Source organism: Mobula hypostoma, chromosome 6 (genome assembly GCF_963921235.1).
Source record: "Mobula hypostoma chromosome 6, sMobHyp1.1, whole genome shotgun sequence".
In the NCBI taxonomy this organism is placed as follows: domain Eukaryota; kingdom Metazoa; phylum Chordata; class Chondrichthyes; order Myliobatiformes; family Myliobatidae; genus Mobula; species Mobula hypostoma.
The window spans coordinates 83,663,432-83,678,283 of record NC_086102.1 but is presented as its reverse complement, the minus strand read 5'-3'; the positions used below and the strand labels follow the sequence as shown (position 1 = coordinate 83,678,283).

At 38.9% G+C, this 14,852-nt stretch overlaps 1 protein-coding gene across 1 annotated transcript in view; it reads left to right on the top strand.

The window, feature by feature from the left end:
* wdfy2 (WD repeat and FYVE domain containing 2) overlaps positions 1–14,852 on the top strand; it is a 79,788-nt gene that overhangs the window by 57,894 nt on the left and 7,042 nt on the right. Inside the window, exons 4-11 of the mRNA XM_063051098.1 lie at positions 2,506–2,560; positions 4,338–4,488; positions 4,587–4,699; positions 5,714–5,840; positions 5,947–6,052; positions 7,789–7,890; positions 10,334–10,464; positions 12,290–12,398. Coding sequence (XP_062907168.1) covers positions 2,506–2,560; positions 4,338–4,488; positions 4,587–4,699; positions 5,714–5,840; positions 5,947–6,052; positions 7,789–7,890; positions 10,334–10,464; positions 12,290–12,398 — 894 coding nt within the window. The remainder of the gene's footprint in view (positions 1–2,505; positions 2,561–4,337; positions 4,489–4,586; positions 4,700–5,713; positions 5,841–5,946; positions 6,053–7,788; positions 7,891–10,333; positions 10,465–12,289; positions 12,399–14,852) is intronic.

Below are 14,852 nucleotides of genomic sequence, written 5' to 3'. Positions count from 1 at the left end.
TTGGTCACCCCTTCAGCTGCATTTTTTTTAAACCAAAAGAAGTAGTCCTTTTCTTCATTCTTTCCTGATAAGTAAATCCTCATCATTCAGCCCAATGCAACTATACAACATACTTCACTCATTTCTGTTACTATATATTTCTCTGTCTTAGAGACCAAAACTGTACTCAATATTTTAAATGTGGTCTGACCATGATTACAATCAGATTATACAGGACTGCCTACTTTTAAATTCTGTCACTTTCAGTTAAACTTGATATGCTTTCTCTATCACTTTATTAATCTGCAGTGCAAAATTTAGGGAATTGGTATTATAAGTAACCTCCCTATTCCTAAAATATACACATCTTTGTCTTCAGTATTTTAACTGGCTTTTTAATTCTGGATTTGTGTAATTCCTTGTATCAAAATTCCCAGGTAATGCTAGACTGCAGGTACTTGGAATTCAGAGCAAATAAAACCGCAAGAGGAGCCCAGTGGGTTAGGCGGCATCGGTGAAGGACTATTTTGAGGCGCGATCCTGCAAATTTCCTAGCTGGGTTCATTTTATTTATTATTTATTTATTTTATTTAGAGATGCAGCATGGAACAGGCCCTTCCAGTCATACTGCCATGGAATCCCCAGTAATTATCCTCATCATAGGATAATTTACAATAACCAATTAACCAGAGTCTTTGGACTGTGAGAGGAAAGTGGAGCATCTGGAGAAAATCCATGCATTCCACAGGGAAGATGTACGAACTCCATAGGATGCTGGGATTGACTTCCTAACTCCAATGTGCCTAGCTGAAATAGTGTCGCACTAACTGCTACAGTTATGAGATGTCTACGGATCTATCAATCCCATAACTTCATTTTCCTTTGGCAGCTTTTAATATGGCTAACCACATTATTCTCATATAAAGCATTTGTAAGGTTGGGACTTGACCAGTTGTACCTAGAGAATTTCCTGGCTCTTGCTCTTCTGATGTTACTGTCCCCAAAGGACTCTTTGACCCACACTGTTGTATCATCAACACACATCAAAGTTGCTGGTGAACGCAGCAGGCCAGGCAGCATCTCTAGGAAGAGGTACAGTTGATGTTTCAGGCCGAGACCCTTCGTCAGGACTAACTAAAGGAAGAGTTAGTAAGAGATTAGTCTTTTTTTCTCTGTAACATGATTCAGAAAGGTACAGAAGGGTCCATGTGTATGCCGATGTTACCTAACTCTCTCAATCACCTCTCTTGACCTTTCCACTCTTACAGTGAACTGCTTGCCAACTTTTTATAGAAGATGAGCAAAGATTTTCTTTCTCAGCCATACACCATTCTTTGAACACCAATTCTGTATTTCTACATTGTAAATATTGAAGGCTAAACCAGACTGTTTACAAACTGGCAGTAACATTTTTCATTTAAGACATTCTGATTGTGAGTCAGGAAATGCATTTCTGATAACATTTGTTTTGGCTGAGTGTTTCAGAGAAGTTCTTCATTAAGTTTTATTTTTCTGTTATACTTCTTCCAATTTTTTTTCTTTCACTCGGTGGTAACTTTCTGCATTTAATTTCTATGTGGAACTGCCAGTACTGAATGTGATCAGTTCCAAACAGGTTGGCCTGTTGGACAGCCTGAAGAATGCATATTCTTGTCATTTTAACAATGCTTCCTGTGTTCTGTCCTATCCTGAATTTTTCCATCCTGCCTTATTTCCCTGCATCTGTGGAGAACAAACAAAATAGAAGCATGTGGATCCTTGTGCCTACTTCATTCAGCAAGATTATGATGGATTGCTTATCTCCACGCCATTCTCCAGCAATGACCTCTTATCCTGTCATTCCCTTAATAATAAGAAATCCATCAAGAAGGTCACCAACCTGAAACTTTGACAATTTTTTCCCTCCATATATACTGCCTGATTTGTTGAATATTCCATTTTCTGTTTCAAAGTAATTCTAAGAATTTGCCTTTCTTCTTTGTCCCCTTGCTCTAATGATATGGGGCTTAGACGTATACTGTTCGCTGCAGAGTTGGGCACGTTTGTCCATTTTTAAACATCTGAGAGCTTTCTTGTTGGACCACTTGAAAACAGTAAATAATTGAATTGAGACATTCTGGTTGGAATTTAATGAAAACATAGTTGACTTCTTTGTTGTATCCGCTCACAAACCATGACAGTTCTAAGAACTTAACGACGAAGTTGAGAGACTTGTTGATTGCTTTTGCAGGCTTCCAGGTTGTCTTCCGTTGGTATTGAATTGTCTCACTTTGAGATTCTTGATGGTTGCATTACTTTATGCATTTGTTAATCTATCATGTGGAGAAATCATATCTCTGCCAATGCACCAGCTAGAAGGTGCAGTAAGTTATATTTTTAGAGAAAAAGAAACTGGTATCCAAATTTGTTTGTGTGTTTCTTAAAAACTTAACTTTCAGAAGGCAGTGTTTAAGCAATGTATTTATTTAAATATGAACAGAAATGATTGAGAGTATTTTGCAACTTAAATCTTACGTCTCCCGTCAGGAATTTATTTTGTCGGAGGATTACAACAAAATGACTTCTGTAAAGAGCTACTTAGGTAAGAAACTTACTGATTCTTCAAATTTGGGAAGAAGAGTTTGAGAAGGTGTGAAATTTTCATGAAATTTTGGTACTTCAAAAAGGTTTTGAAATATGTTCTAAAGCAAACCTTGAATTTGATGTATTGTTTTTGAGCTAGCTGGATGTATCAGATCTTCCTTAACTAAGGTAGTTAGGTTTGCAGACCAGTATTGCAATAAGCTCATGGAGCATTCTGTCCACATTGTATTCCTCAAGTGATGGATGAGGGAAGGCCTTTGGTCCACTAAATACATCCTAACCTGGGACACTGTTTCATGATTCATGATTTTTCAGACTGATAGCCACCTGAGGTAACTGTAGACCTGGACAGAAACCTAGATTTAAACCTAGTCTTGGAGAAAGAAGGTAGTTCGAATTTTTTCTCTAGAATCCTGACTTCACAGGGAGCCTATGACTGTGGCTACGTATTTGGGGAGCCGATTACCATGCCTTTCAGACGTGGTCTGGCTCCTGCTGAAGAAACATAGTCAACTGGTGTACACTGTATGAGCAGTCAATTCCTCTGATTCTTCTTTCTCTGAGAAGAGAAATACCTTTGAATGTCTAACGTGATTCTTGTCTTGCTGAACTTCAGATTCAGGCCACAAGACTTCTCAACCCATTTCGTTGAAACAGCCTGTCTACAGGAATGAATTTGACTCCCATCTCTATCACAGCAAACATTAGCCAAATTGCCCCTAAGTATGTCGTTACAGTACTGCAATATTTGGTTGATTTGGGTACCACTTTTTCTAATTTAGAAAATAGTGTCATGTTTCAAACAGAACTAATGAGCTACAGAACTTTAAGTTGCATTTTAATTCTGTGGCTGAGGTTTAGAGGATTGGACGTCATTCCTGGCATGGGGTTGGTGGGAAATGCTGTTTGTAATACTATCCTGAGGCACCCAAGTCTTTCAAATCCGAACCAAACAGCATTGTAAGCTTGTTTCCTCTCAGCACTGCTGTGAAGGTGATGCTGATACAGTAAACATGCATACAGCATAGATGTGTCATCAAAGGATATAAACTGCATGCTCTCCTCATTGCAATGTATGTCCATTTGCAATATACACTCTCATATACACAGCTACCTGTTCAGACACCAACACATTTTAACAGCTAATTATCCTAGAGTAAAGCATTCTGTGGCAAAGGTTATTTGAGAGAGTCTCTCCAACTTTGCAATTTGGTAATTAGGTTGACCAATCTGCAGAGCCCAGTATGAAATGGTTCCAAGATCAAACCCCACTTCTTTAAGAATTCACTGATTTTTCCATGCTGCTACTTATTGGAGCTATGAGCAGATAGTTAAAAATAATTGAATAGTACTCTTTTTTTTGTCCCCCCCCCCCCAGTTAAGCAATCAAACCCTTTGTGGACTGTTAGTATGTGACACTTCGCAGTTTTTCTATTGGACAAACTGTGATTCCAGTCCTATGCAAGTGAGGTAGAGAGATATTTGTATCTTTTAAACAGGTTGTAGTTGGTAATAATGCATGGCACAACATATAACTAAATGTCTCATTAACTCAGTTCTATAGGACTGGAATCAAAGTTCCTCCAATACAAAAACTGTAAAGTGGCACACAGTAATAGTTTGCTTTCAGCTATAGATTAACAGACTTCACTGAAAATTCTGATTGCCATGCTTTTGTCAGTATTATTTGCCACGGGCATTTGCCTGGTGCTAGCTTGAAGTTCATAAGCTTTCGAATGCTGTTGTGATTGATTTTTTTAATTCTGTTTTGCCAGCTCATCAGAACAGAGTGACAATGGTCCTATTTATCTTGGAAATGGAATGGGTGCTGAGTACAGGACAGGACAAGAGCTTCACATGGCATTGTTCAGAGAGTGGCCAAAAGTTAGGTAGCCACAAAACCTCTGCTTCAGCCTCATGTCTGCAGTATCCTGATCACAAATCAGTTATTTTAAATATTGTTTTATTCAGCTGCAGTTTTGGATTGGTTTCCTCAAATACTTTTCCATAACTGATGTTCACAGATTCGACATTGAAACACGACATGCTTTTGTGGGGGATTATTCTGGTCAGGTGACAATATTGAAGCTTGAACAAGACAATTGTTCTGTAGTTACAACATTTAAAGGACACAGTGGTAAGCCGAGTATCGTTTATCATTATACTGAGTTTACATTTGCCTTATTTTCTCAGCCCAAAAAGAACTTAATTACACAGTTCATAGCATCCATTATTGATTGTATAAATATTTCCCTTATTACTGATGTATATGAATATTTGATACTTAGAAATTAGTGTGGATTTTTTCTCTTTGAACTTTCAGTCATGCTCCAGCCATGAGCCAACTTTGTGTCAATGCTAGGGAGGAAGGCAGTCGCTATTGCAATTAAAATGTGAGCCCACCACCCCAACCACTAGCATCCAAGTAACTGCTGCTTATCATCTTCAAGGGAATCCAGAAACTGCCCAAAGGGGGAATATTTTGTATTTTGCCAGGCATATTTTGTACTTGTATTTTTCTTTCAATATACATTTAAGATGTTTTTAACAAATATTTGGACTTTTCTCTCTGAGCTATTTATGGAGAATGACTGAAGTTTACCTTTGTTTCCATATAAACTAAAATGCAAATTAATGTATAATATGCATGAAGAACAAACTCCTGATATAGCACTGTAACTTCTGTTTAAAATTAGCTCTGACAAGGAAAACTTGGGTCTCTTCAATTACACTTGTCTGTGTCCTGTAGAAACTTTCAGAAATGGGTCATTTTGCCCATAGGGGTGTAAACCCTGATTTATTTAAAGAAGCAGAAAAGTAGTCTCGGACAATCATTTTCTAAGGTTAGGAATAAGGATACTTTTTGATCAGAATTGAATTTACATTTAACCATACATACTCGGCAGGTTTACTGTAAAAGCAAATGAAGTACTTAATTTTTCACAATAAGGGCAAACATCTAACTAATAATATAAAGCAAATAACGCTTTGAGTAAAAATCCAAAATGGGATCTGCTTTCTCTAAGTTGACCAATAGGATGGATGAAAAATTAAGTTTGATTCACTTTATTCTGTAGGTTGTAACTTTTACTATTTATCTATCCTGCAATTTCATTACATTTAGTTACCTGAGCTACATTCTGTCTTTTAGGTAGCATTACTGCACTTTGTTGGGACCCAGTTCAACGAACACTATTCTCAGGCAGTTCTGATCATTCCATTATTATGTGGGATATCGGAGGAAGAAAGGGAACAGCTATCGAGTTGCAAGGCCACAAGTGAGTGTGTAAATTCTGTATTGATTTCCGCATACTAATTTTTCATGTCAAATAAAGACTGCAGTTTTGCTGCTTTAGCTAATTCTGTTCTGTTTCTGCCATGCAGTGACAAAGTTCAGTCCCTTTGTTACGCTCTTCATACTCGGCAGCTAATCTCTTGTGGTGCAGATGGTGGGATAGTTGTGTGGAACATGGATGTAAAAAGACAAGAGGTCAGCAAATGATTTCATTCAGTATTGGAACATTTTAACATAGAAAATGGAAACCAAGTTATCTTAATGTTTTACTAATAATGTGGGTGCTAATGGTAGTGAACATTCCATCTTCTTTCAGAGTGTGATGTTTTGGAATTAATATGTAGGAGAAAATGTATGAGGTGATTGCATTTGACTTTAAATTTTGATGTGTAGTTTAACAGATGTTACAATTCAATTACATTTGGGAACCAGCTAGCATTTCATGGTGCTTTAGGAAAGTGGACAAATTACAAGTTTGTAACATTGCAGCTCAGGAGCTTTTGGCCAAATGTCTGAACCTTGACCAGAAATGTCTCCACTTGACTTTTCTGTTACTGTACAATTACTTTAGTCTGTTCAAGAATTGAGAGGGAAGTAATGCTTGGAGTTGTTAAGGGGTTTCAGGGATTGGAGGGTGATTAAGTGAGGGAAAGTATGTTCATTAGAGCACTGGAATAAATATATTGCTTAAGTTATTTCTCTTGCCTTCATTCTCTCTCACCTCAACAGTTCTAAGCTTCGTTTTCTTATTTCAATTGTTTTTTGATTATGCCAAATCAATTATGTTAATATTCAGTGCACTTGTGTCAATGTTATCTGCATTTGAACAAAAAGTACTTCCAGAGTCTGTTGGGTATGTGGAATCTGTTGCCAGAGGAAGTAGTTGAGGCAGGTACAGTTAGAGCATTTAAAAGGTAATGGATAGAAAGTTTAGAGGGATATGGGCCAAATATAGGCAAATGGGACTATCTATACAAGGCAACATTTTAGGCATGGACACGTTGGGCTGTAAAGCCTATTCTCATGCTGTATTATTGAGTGATGTGCAACTTTGAGCATAGTCATAATCAGCAGCCAACCAGAGGAACAGTGAGCATTTAGAGATAACCTTACTTTTGTACCCAATCTTTCTTCTAGTACAATAATAAATTTGAATTGTTCTTAAAGTACTACATTGAAATCTGGTTAATTGTGACATTCACTTATTTGGACCAACTCTTAGAGCAAAAACAAATCGAGAAAATGGCTGGGATTTTCATTTATTTGGGACACTATGCTGCTTAATTGGGACAGGAGACTTGTCGAACGTTCTAACTAGCATTGGTCGCATGCACTTGTATCCAGGAATAAAGATGCAAAGTGCCACAAATCTGAAATAAAACCCAACAAATGCTAAAACACTGAGTCTGTGGAGAGAAAAACTTTTAATGCTTCTGAGTGAAGACTGAGTGTCCCTGGCATTTTCCATTCTTATTTCAACTTTCCCAGTTAAGATAGTTTTCATTTGGTTAAAGCCAGTGTTTTAAAAATTGAATCCCATATAGTGTTAATTGATATTTTTTGCTTTTTTAATACAAATGATTTCAGACTTCTAACAAAATCCGGAAGAAAGCATTTTGTTTCTCAACAAAAAAAATCCCCAAATGTTAACCTTTACTTTAAGTTTGCTGGCTGTGCACAAAACATCGAGGGTTTTGGCTGCACATGTCTTTAATGAACAGCTATCAATCCCATAATATATTCACACACAGCTCGCTCTTGAGTCATTAGCATGCATCCTTTCTTCAAATAAATTATTTCCAGATCTTAATGCTTGAATAATTAAGCAGTTATTCAAGAAAAATATACAATTGATATATTTGAGTTTGGTTTATATTCTGGTGATGAGGGACTGAATTGTCTTTAAGATTTTTTCTTCTTCACTTTATCAGACTCCTGATTGGTTGGATAGTGATTCCTGCCAGAAGTGTGACCAACCTTTCTTCTGGAACTTCAAACAAATGTGGGACAGTAAGAAAATTGGTCTGAGACAGGTATTCTTTTTCACATCTAAATGTTTTTAATTTGGAAGAATACAATTGCAGTTTAAAGATCAACTGAAGTTCTGCAGTTTGTAATGTGCTATTTAATTCATTATTATGGGCAGTAATTATTGGTGTCAGCATATGTAATATTTCCAGCATTTCCTCCCTTTGAGCTGCCAGTCTAGTTACCATATAATACATCCTCTTGTTCATTGATGTGACCTGACATGCAATTGTATTGGTGAATGAAACAAGGGCTGGTCAAATAATAGAACATAGAACAGTACAGCACACTATGGGTCCTTCGATCCATGGTGATATGCCGAACCATATAAATCATAATCAGTCTAACCTTTCAGTCCTATACAACCTCATAGCCCTGCATATTCTTACATCCATGTACCTATCTATGAGTTTCGTAAATGTCCTTATTGTATCCGCTTCTACTACATCCCAGCAGTGCACTCCAGGTACTCAGCACTCTGGCTCTGTTTATCTTTCTTACACACAATCTGCCCTAGATTTTCCTTCACTCACCTTAAACAAATGGTATTGGTCTTTGCTGTCCTGGGGAAAAAGGTGCTGGCTATCCACTCTATGCCTGTCATAATCTTATACACTCTATCATGTTGCCCCTCATCCTCGTTTGCTCCAAAGAGAAAAGCATGAGCTTGCTCGACCAAATTCTCATAACACTTGTTCTCCAATCTAGGGTATATCCTGGTAAGTTTCCTTTGCAACCTGTCTGAAGCTTCCACATTCTTAGCTATCCATATTGAAAACTATACTGCAAATGTGATCTAACCAAGGTTTTATAGCACTGCAACATTACCCCGTGGTTCTGGAACTCAATCCCCCAACTAATGAAGAGCAGCACACCATATGCCACCTCAATCACTCTAAAACTTTGAAGAATTCGTGGATTTGGACCCCAAGATCCTCCTGTTCCTCCACACTGTTCAGAGTCCTGCCATTAGCCTTGTATTCCATCTTCAAGTTTGATCTTGCAAAGTATATCACTTCTCAGTTTTTTGGATTGAACTCCATCTGCCATTTCTCAGCCCAGTTCTGCATACTGTCAACATCCCATTGTAATCTACAACAACCGTTATCAGCAAGACTATCAACCTTCATCTCATCTGAATACTTACTAATCCACCTTTCCACTTCCTCATCCAAGTCAGTAATAAAAATCGCAAAGGGCAGGTATCCCAGAGTGGATCCCTGTAGAATACTAGTCACCAACGTCTAGGCAGAATATGTTCCCTGTACCATCATCCTTTGAGGAAAGCTAAGCTAAGTTTTCATGGACCCTATGCCCTATGATTTTTTTGGATAAGCCTACCATGAGGAACCTTGTATAAAAAAAAAAACAACCTTGCTAAAATCCATCCGGTCCACATCCACTGCTCTGAAAAAGAGAGCAGAAGCCAGAATAAGAGGACTGCTTCATTGAGCACCTTTGCCTTGTCCACTGTATCTGCCAGGATCTGCCAGTAACCATACATTTCAATCTCACTTCCCATTCCAACATGAACATGTCAACCTGCGGCCTTCTCTACTACCACAGTGAGGCCAGATGCAGGTTGGAGGAGCAATACATCATGTTCTGTATTGGTAGTCTTCAACCTGACAGCATCAGCACTGATTTGTCTAACTTCCAGTGACCAGTCCACTCTGTTTTTTCTCTCCACCCCTCTGTTCCTGTGCCTCTTCATCCTTCTTATCCCCTTCTCTCAACCCGCCTCTCTCTAGTTCCCTACCTCCTTCCCTTAACTTTTGAATTATTTATAATTTTTGCAAAAGTTGTCATTATTCTACAGTGTGCTGGTCAGGTTTCCTAACCTAAACTGCAAGAAAGGAATAGCAAAGTACATTCAGCTTCAAGTTCTGCAGAATCCAGGCTGATCCATATCTTCAGTTCTGACTGATGATAGTCTTGTATTTTTAAATTGCCCTCTTCCTCCCTCAGCCCGGCAGCCCTTTAAGATGTGAGAGTTTTAATTTCTTCCTTTCTGTGCTTCCTTAAATGCCTCTGAGCATCTGAGATTATAATTTGAGATTACAACATCTTGTTCTGGACTAGGACACTGGAGAAAATACTTTAGCTATATAATGCCATCCTATTGTTACCTTGGATAAAAGAATTGAATCATGTTATAATGTTTGAAACTGTATATTCCTATTTGACATGACTTCATAATTTAAAAAAACAGTTGAAAAGCATTAAACAACAAATGCTGAAATAAAACAAAATCTGGAAGTGCCTGAGGTACTCAGAAGGTTAGACAGCATCAGTCCAGAGAAGCAGTTAACATTTCGGTCCGATGGCACTTCAGCTACTTTCATAATTAACCTGCTTAACCCTGAAATCTTATGTAGCCAGAGTTGTGTTGAATTTTGGACTAGTTTTGAATCTACTGCAAATATCATTCTCTTTTGTTTGCTGCAGCACCACTGCAGAAAGTGTGGGAAAGCTCTGTGTGGGAAGTGTAGCTCCAAACGTTCCTCCATCCCACTAATGGGATTTGAGTTTGAAGTGAGGGTCTGTGACAGCTGCTGTGAATCCATCACAGATGAGGAGTGAGTACATTTCAAACTTGTAGCTGGGAAAGAATGGTCATGTCCAATTTTTGTTAATTTTTTTAAAAATACTGGAATAAAAAAGTGATCTGGTTTTTAAACTCCATTTGATTGCTGCAGATGTCTTGTCAACACTTATCAAAGTTGGTAGGATATTTATTTGCATTCTGACTGTCGCATTAGACCTATAATGGTTACAAGCATTCCATTATCTTTTTCCAAATACAACTAATGCATTTTTATTGAATTATCCTGCTTGACTCAATAGTAATGTTGTCATTCTAGAGTCAGACTACTGTTGCTTCAGATCCTGTTAAAGGTTTTACAAATTACGACCACCTTCTCAGAAGTACCTTCAGTTGCCATTAAACAGGTGTGCCAGGGAGTAAAATCTCTGAAAGTAGAGGCAAAAAGTGACATAGTGGCACAGCTCATACGGCTGCTACCTCAAATCTCCAGTAACCCAGGTTCAATCCTGACCTCTGGTGCTGTCTCATTCTCCCTTACGTGGATCCACCCCACCATACCCCCTCCCCAAAAAAAAGAGGGTGCTCCAGTTTACTTCCATATCCCAGAGAGGTGCATGTTGGACGATTAATTGTTCATTAAATTGACCATGTGCATAAGTGAATTGTTGATTCTGGGTGGTTAATAGTTGCTTCTGTCTCTTTCTGAAGGAGCAGTTAGATGAATAGGGTGGTGACCTTGAGTTTAGAAAGCAACAGGGTTCGATCTAACCTAAGATGCTGTCTGTGTGATGTTTGCTTGTTCCACCTGTGAACATGTGGGTTTCCATGATGCTTTGGTTTCCTTCCACATGCCAAATATGTGCCGGTAGGTTGCAACAAGCAATCTGCTGGAAATCTCAACAGGCCAAGCGGTACCTATGCAAAAAAGGACTTGTTGACATTTCGAGTTGAAGTCCTGTATCAGTATTCAGCTACACTCGGTTCCAATTGTTCGTATTTTAACTCCTCTCGCCTCCTACAACTCAAAGGAGAAGCTATAAGTACCCATATGTGTCCTAGCTAAAACTAGCACAGTTGCTACTTGACCCATTAGGTTCCTCCAGGAGATGTTTATTGCTCAAGGTCCCAGCATCTGCAGTTTCTTCCTTAGTTGTCAGCAAGACTGGGGTGGTGTTAGAGAATATAGCCTGCTTTGCGGTTATCCGTTTTTGATGTATTAGGATGCAAGGAAATGAGAGATGGCTGTGAGTATCTAGAGAAAAAGATTAAGGGAGGGCAGTAAAATGAGATTTGAATTTGCTAATGATGGGGACTCTTGAAAGGTACCTATTAATGAGTCCTGAGCAGAAAAATAGAGACGGGTGGGGAGCTCTCACTTCAACGTTCAACATGTATCTCACTATATACAACCCTGAGATGCATTTTCTTGCAGGCAGGCATACTCAATAAATCAATAACCTTAACAGACTGCACCAATAGGGCTGACAACCAATGTGCAAAAGACAACAAACTGTCCAAAGAAAAAAAGTAATAATAAATAAGCAATAAATACCAGGAACGTGAGATGGACTATCATATCAGCTTACCAGAAATAAAGTTTGCTCTGACATCTTAATTCCTGCAGAGGAGATGAATTGCAATATCTCAAAAATTGTTGTATTTTTGGAATTTTATCAAGGATAGTAAAAACCATCCTTGCAGTAAATTCACTTCATTGGCCTTTCCTATATCATCATTCGCTTCTGCAGGTGCCACGTAATGAAATCTGTGAAGAAATATTTATTAATTTATGATGTTTTTCAGCACTAGCTTTTTTAACCTTTTGTGCTTTTGTACATGATTTGTGTTGTTTGCAGTCGAGCACCCACAGCCACTTTCCACGACAGTAAGCATTCTGTGGTCCACATGGCATTTGATGTAACGAGAGGCTGGTTGTTAACTTCGGGAAATGACCGGATTATCAAGGTGAGAAAATGAAGCACGAGTCCACCCCAGTGTAACTTTTACTCAAGTAAATTGTTTTGTGTCCATGTGCTTTTTAAATTGTTTTTATTACTCGTTCAACGGATGTAGGCTTTGCAGGCGGAATGCAATTGCCCTTGTGAAGGTGGTGGTGAGCTACCATCTTGAACCGCTGCAGTCCTTGAAGTCTGGCTGTACTCAACACTGGTGGGGAGAGAATTTCATGATTTTGGGATTCCAACTTGTTGGAAACACTTCACTTTGTAATACAGATCATTCTCCTTGCAGAAAGATGATAGATATTAAATGTGGCCAGGAGGGGAAAATATTGAGGGAGAAATTTTTTTAAAGAAATGTCAAATACAAGTAATCTGACTAAGCCCCCTTGATTTCATAATCTATTCAGAATTGGCATTAGTTGATGAATGGGTCCATATTTGTGGTGAAATTAAATCAAGCCCATGTTCAGATGCTCGCAGGTAATTAAGTCTTTGACTTGTTCAAACCTGCTGTAAGCCAAATGCCTTCACTTTTGTCACCACCACATTACTGGATTCTAATAAGAGGCCCTGATCTTGCTGGCATTGTGCTGCAAATTTCATCTTGGCCATCATGTGTCAGCCTGACCCGCTGGAGATCAATAGAACAGAACATGGCACAACACAGGAACTGGCTGTTCAGACAACCACATCTGCAGTGATCGTGATGCCAATCTACTTGAATGCATCTGCTTGCACCCTGTCTGTATCCTTCTATTTTGTGCTTGTTCACATGTCGTCTAAATGTCTCTAAACATTGCTATCAGACCTGCTTTTACCATTTATTCCAGGTACCTACCACTCTTACTAATCAAAAATCTTTCAACTCTGTTTTAAGTGTACCCAATGTCTTGGCCTTCGCTGAGTTGCACAGATTCACTTACCCTCTGGCTGTAGAAGTTCCTCCTTGTTTCTATTCTAAAGGGATGTCATTGAATTTTGAGGCTGTGCCATCTGGTCCTAGACTCCACCACTTCTGGAAACATCCTCTCCATGTCCATTCTATCTAGGCCTTTCAATATTCGGTAGGGTTCAATGAGATACTCCCTCATTCTTCTAAATTCCGAAGGGTATAGGCCCAGAGCCCTCATATGTTAACCCTTTTGTTCCCAGAATCATTCTCTTGAGCCTCCTATTCTTTTCACAGATTCAGAGACTTGTATCAAATCACCCTTCAGCTTCTAATGCTCCAGTAAAAACAATCTAACTTTGTTCAACCTCTCCTGATAGCTAATACTCTCTAGTTCAGGCAATATCATGGTAAATATCTTCCACACCCTCTCCAAAGCCTCCATATCCTTCCCATGGTCTGGCAAGTAGAACTGCACACAAAGCTCAATGTGGTCTGAACAAAGTTTCATGCAGCTGCAACACGAGTGATGGTGACTCAGTGCTCCAAATGATGAAGGCAAGCATGCCATACGCCATCTTTACCACCAACTTTTCAGGAGCTGAGGACTTGCACCCCAATATCCGTTCATTTGAATAGCAGTTCTGGCCTGTATAGTATTTGAGAAAAGCTAAATAAGGTAAAACATTGTGTTCCTAATGTAACAAAGAAACATAGAAAGTCTACAGCACAATACAGGCCCTTCGGCCCACAAAGCTGTGCCGAACATGTCCCTACCTTAGAAATTACCAGGCTTACCCATAGCCCTCTATTTTTCTAAGCTCCATGTACCTATCTAAAAGTCTCTTAAAACAGCAGCCCCTAACCGTGGACCGGTACCGGGCAGCAAAGCATGTGCTGCCGGGCTGTGTGGAAACGATACGAGTCAGCTGCACCTTTCCTCATTCCCTGTCACGCACTGTTGAACTTGAACATAGGGTTGCCAACTGTCCCGTATTTGCCTGGACATCCCTTATATCGGGCTAAATTGGTTTGTCCTATATTTCCCCCGCTAAGGTAGAGCGTTCCTATGAAACCTTTCATGCCAAAATGGCATGAAGCGAAGAAACAATTACCATTAATTTATATGGGAAAAATTTTTGAGTGCTCCCAGAACCAAAAAATAACCTAACAAATCATACCAACTAACACATAAAACCGAAAATAAATAACACTAACATATAGTAAAAGCAGGAATAATATGATAATTATACAGCCTATATAAAGTAGAAATAAGGTATGTAAGATGAAGGCAAAACCAATTTGTGGGGGGAAAAAATCGGCACGTACGCGCATGTGCACATCACATGCGCACGTCATGCATGCGTACACAGGTGCCTGCGCAAGGCTTCATGGTCATAGTAGTCTTTCCTGGGGTAAAATGTCCTGGGATTTGACTGCTACTTTTATCCCTTATTTGGGAGTGAAAAAGTTAGCAACCTTAACTGTAAAAGACATACTGAGGTGAATTTAACCCTACTTGAACGCCCACCCGGTCAGCCAGTCCGCAAGAATATTGTCAATATTAAA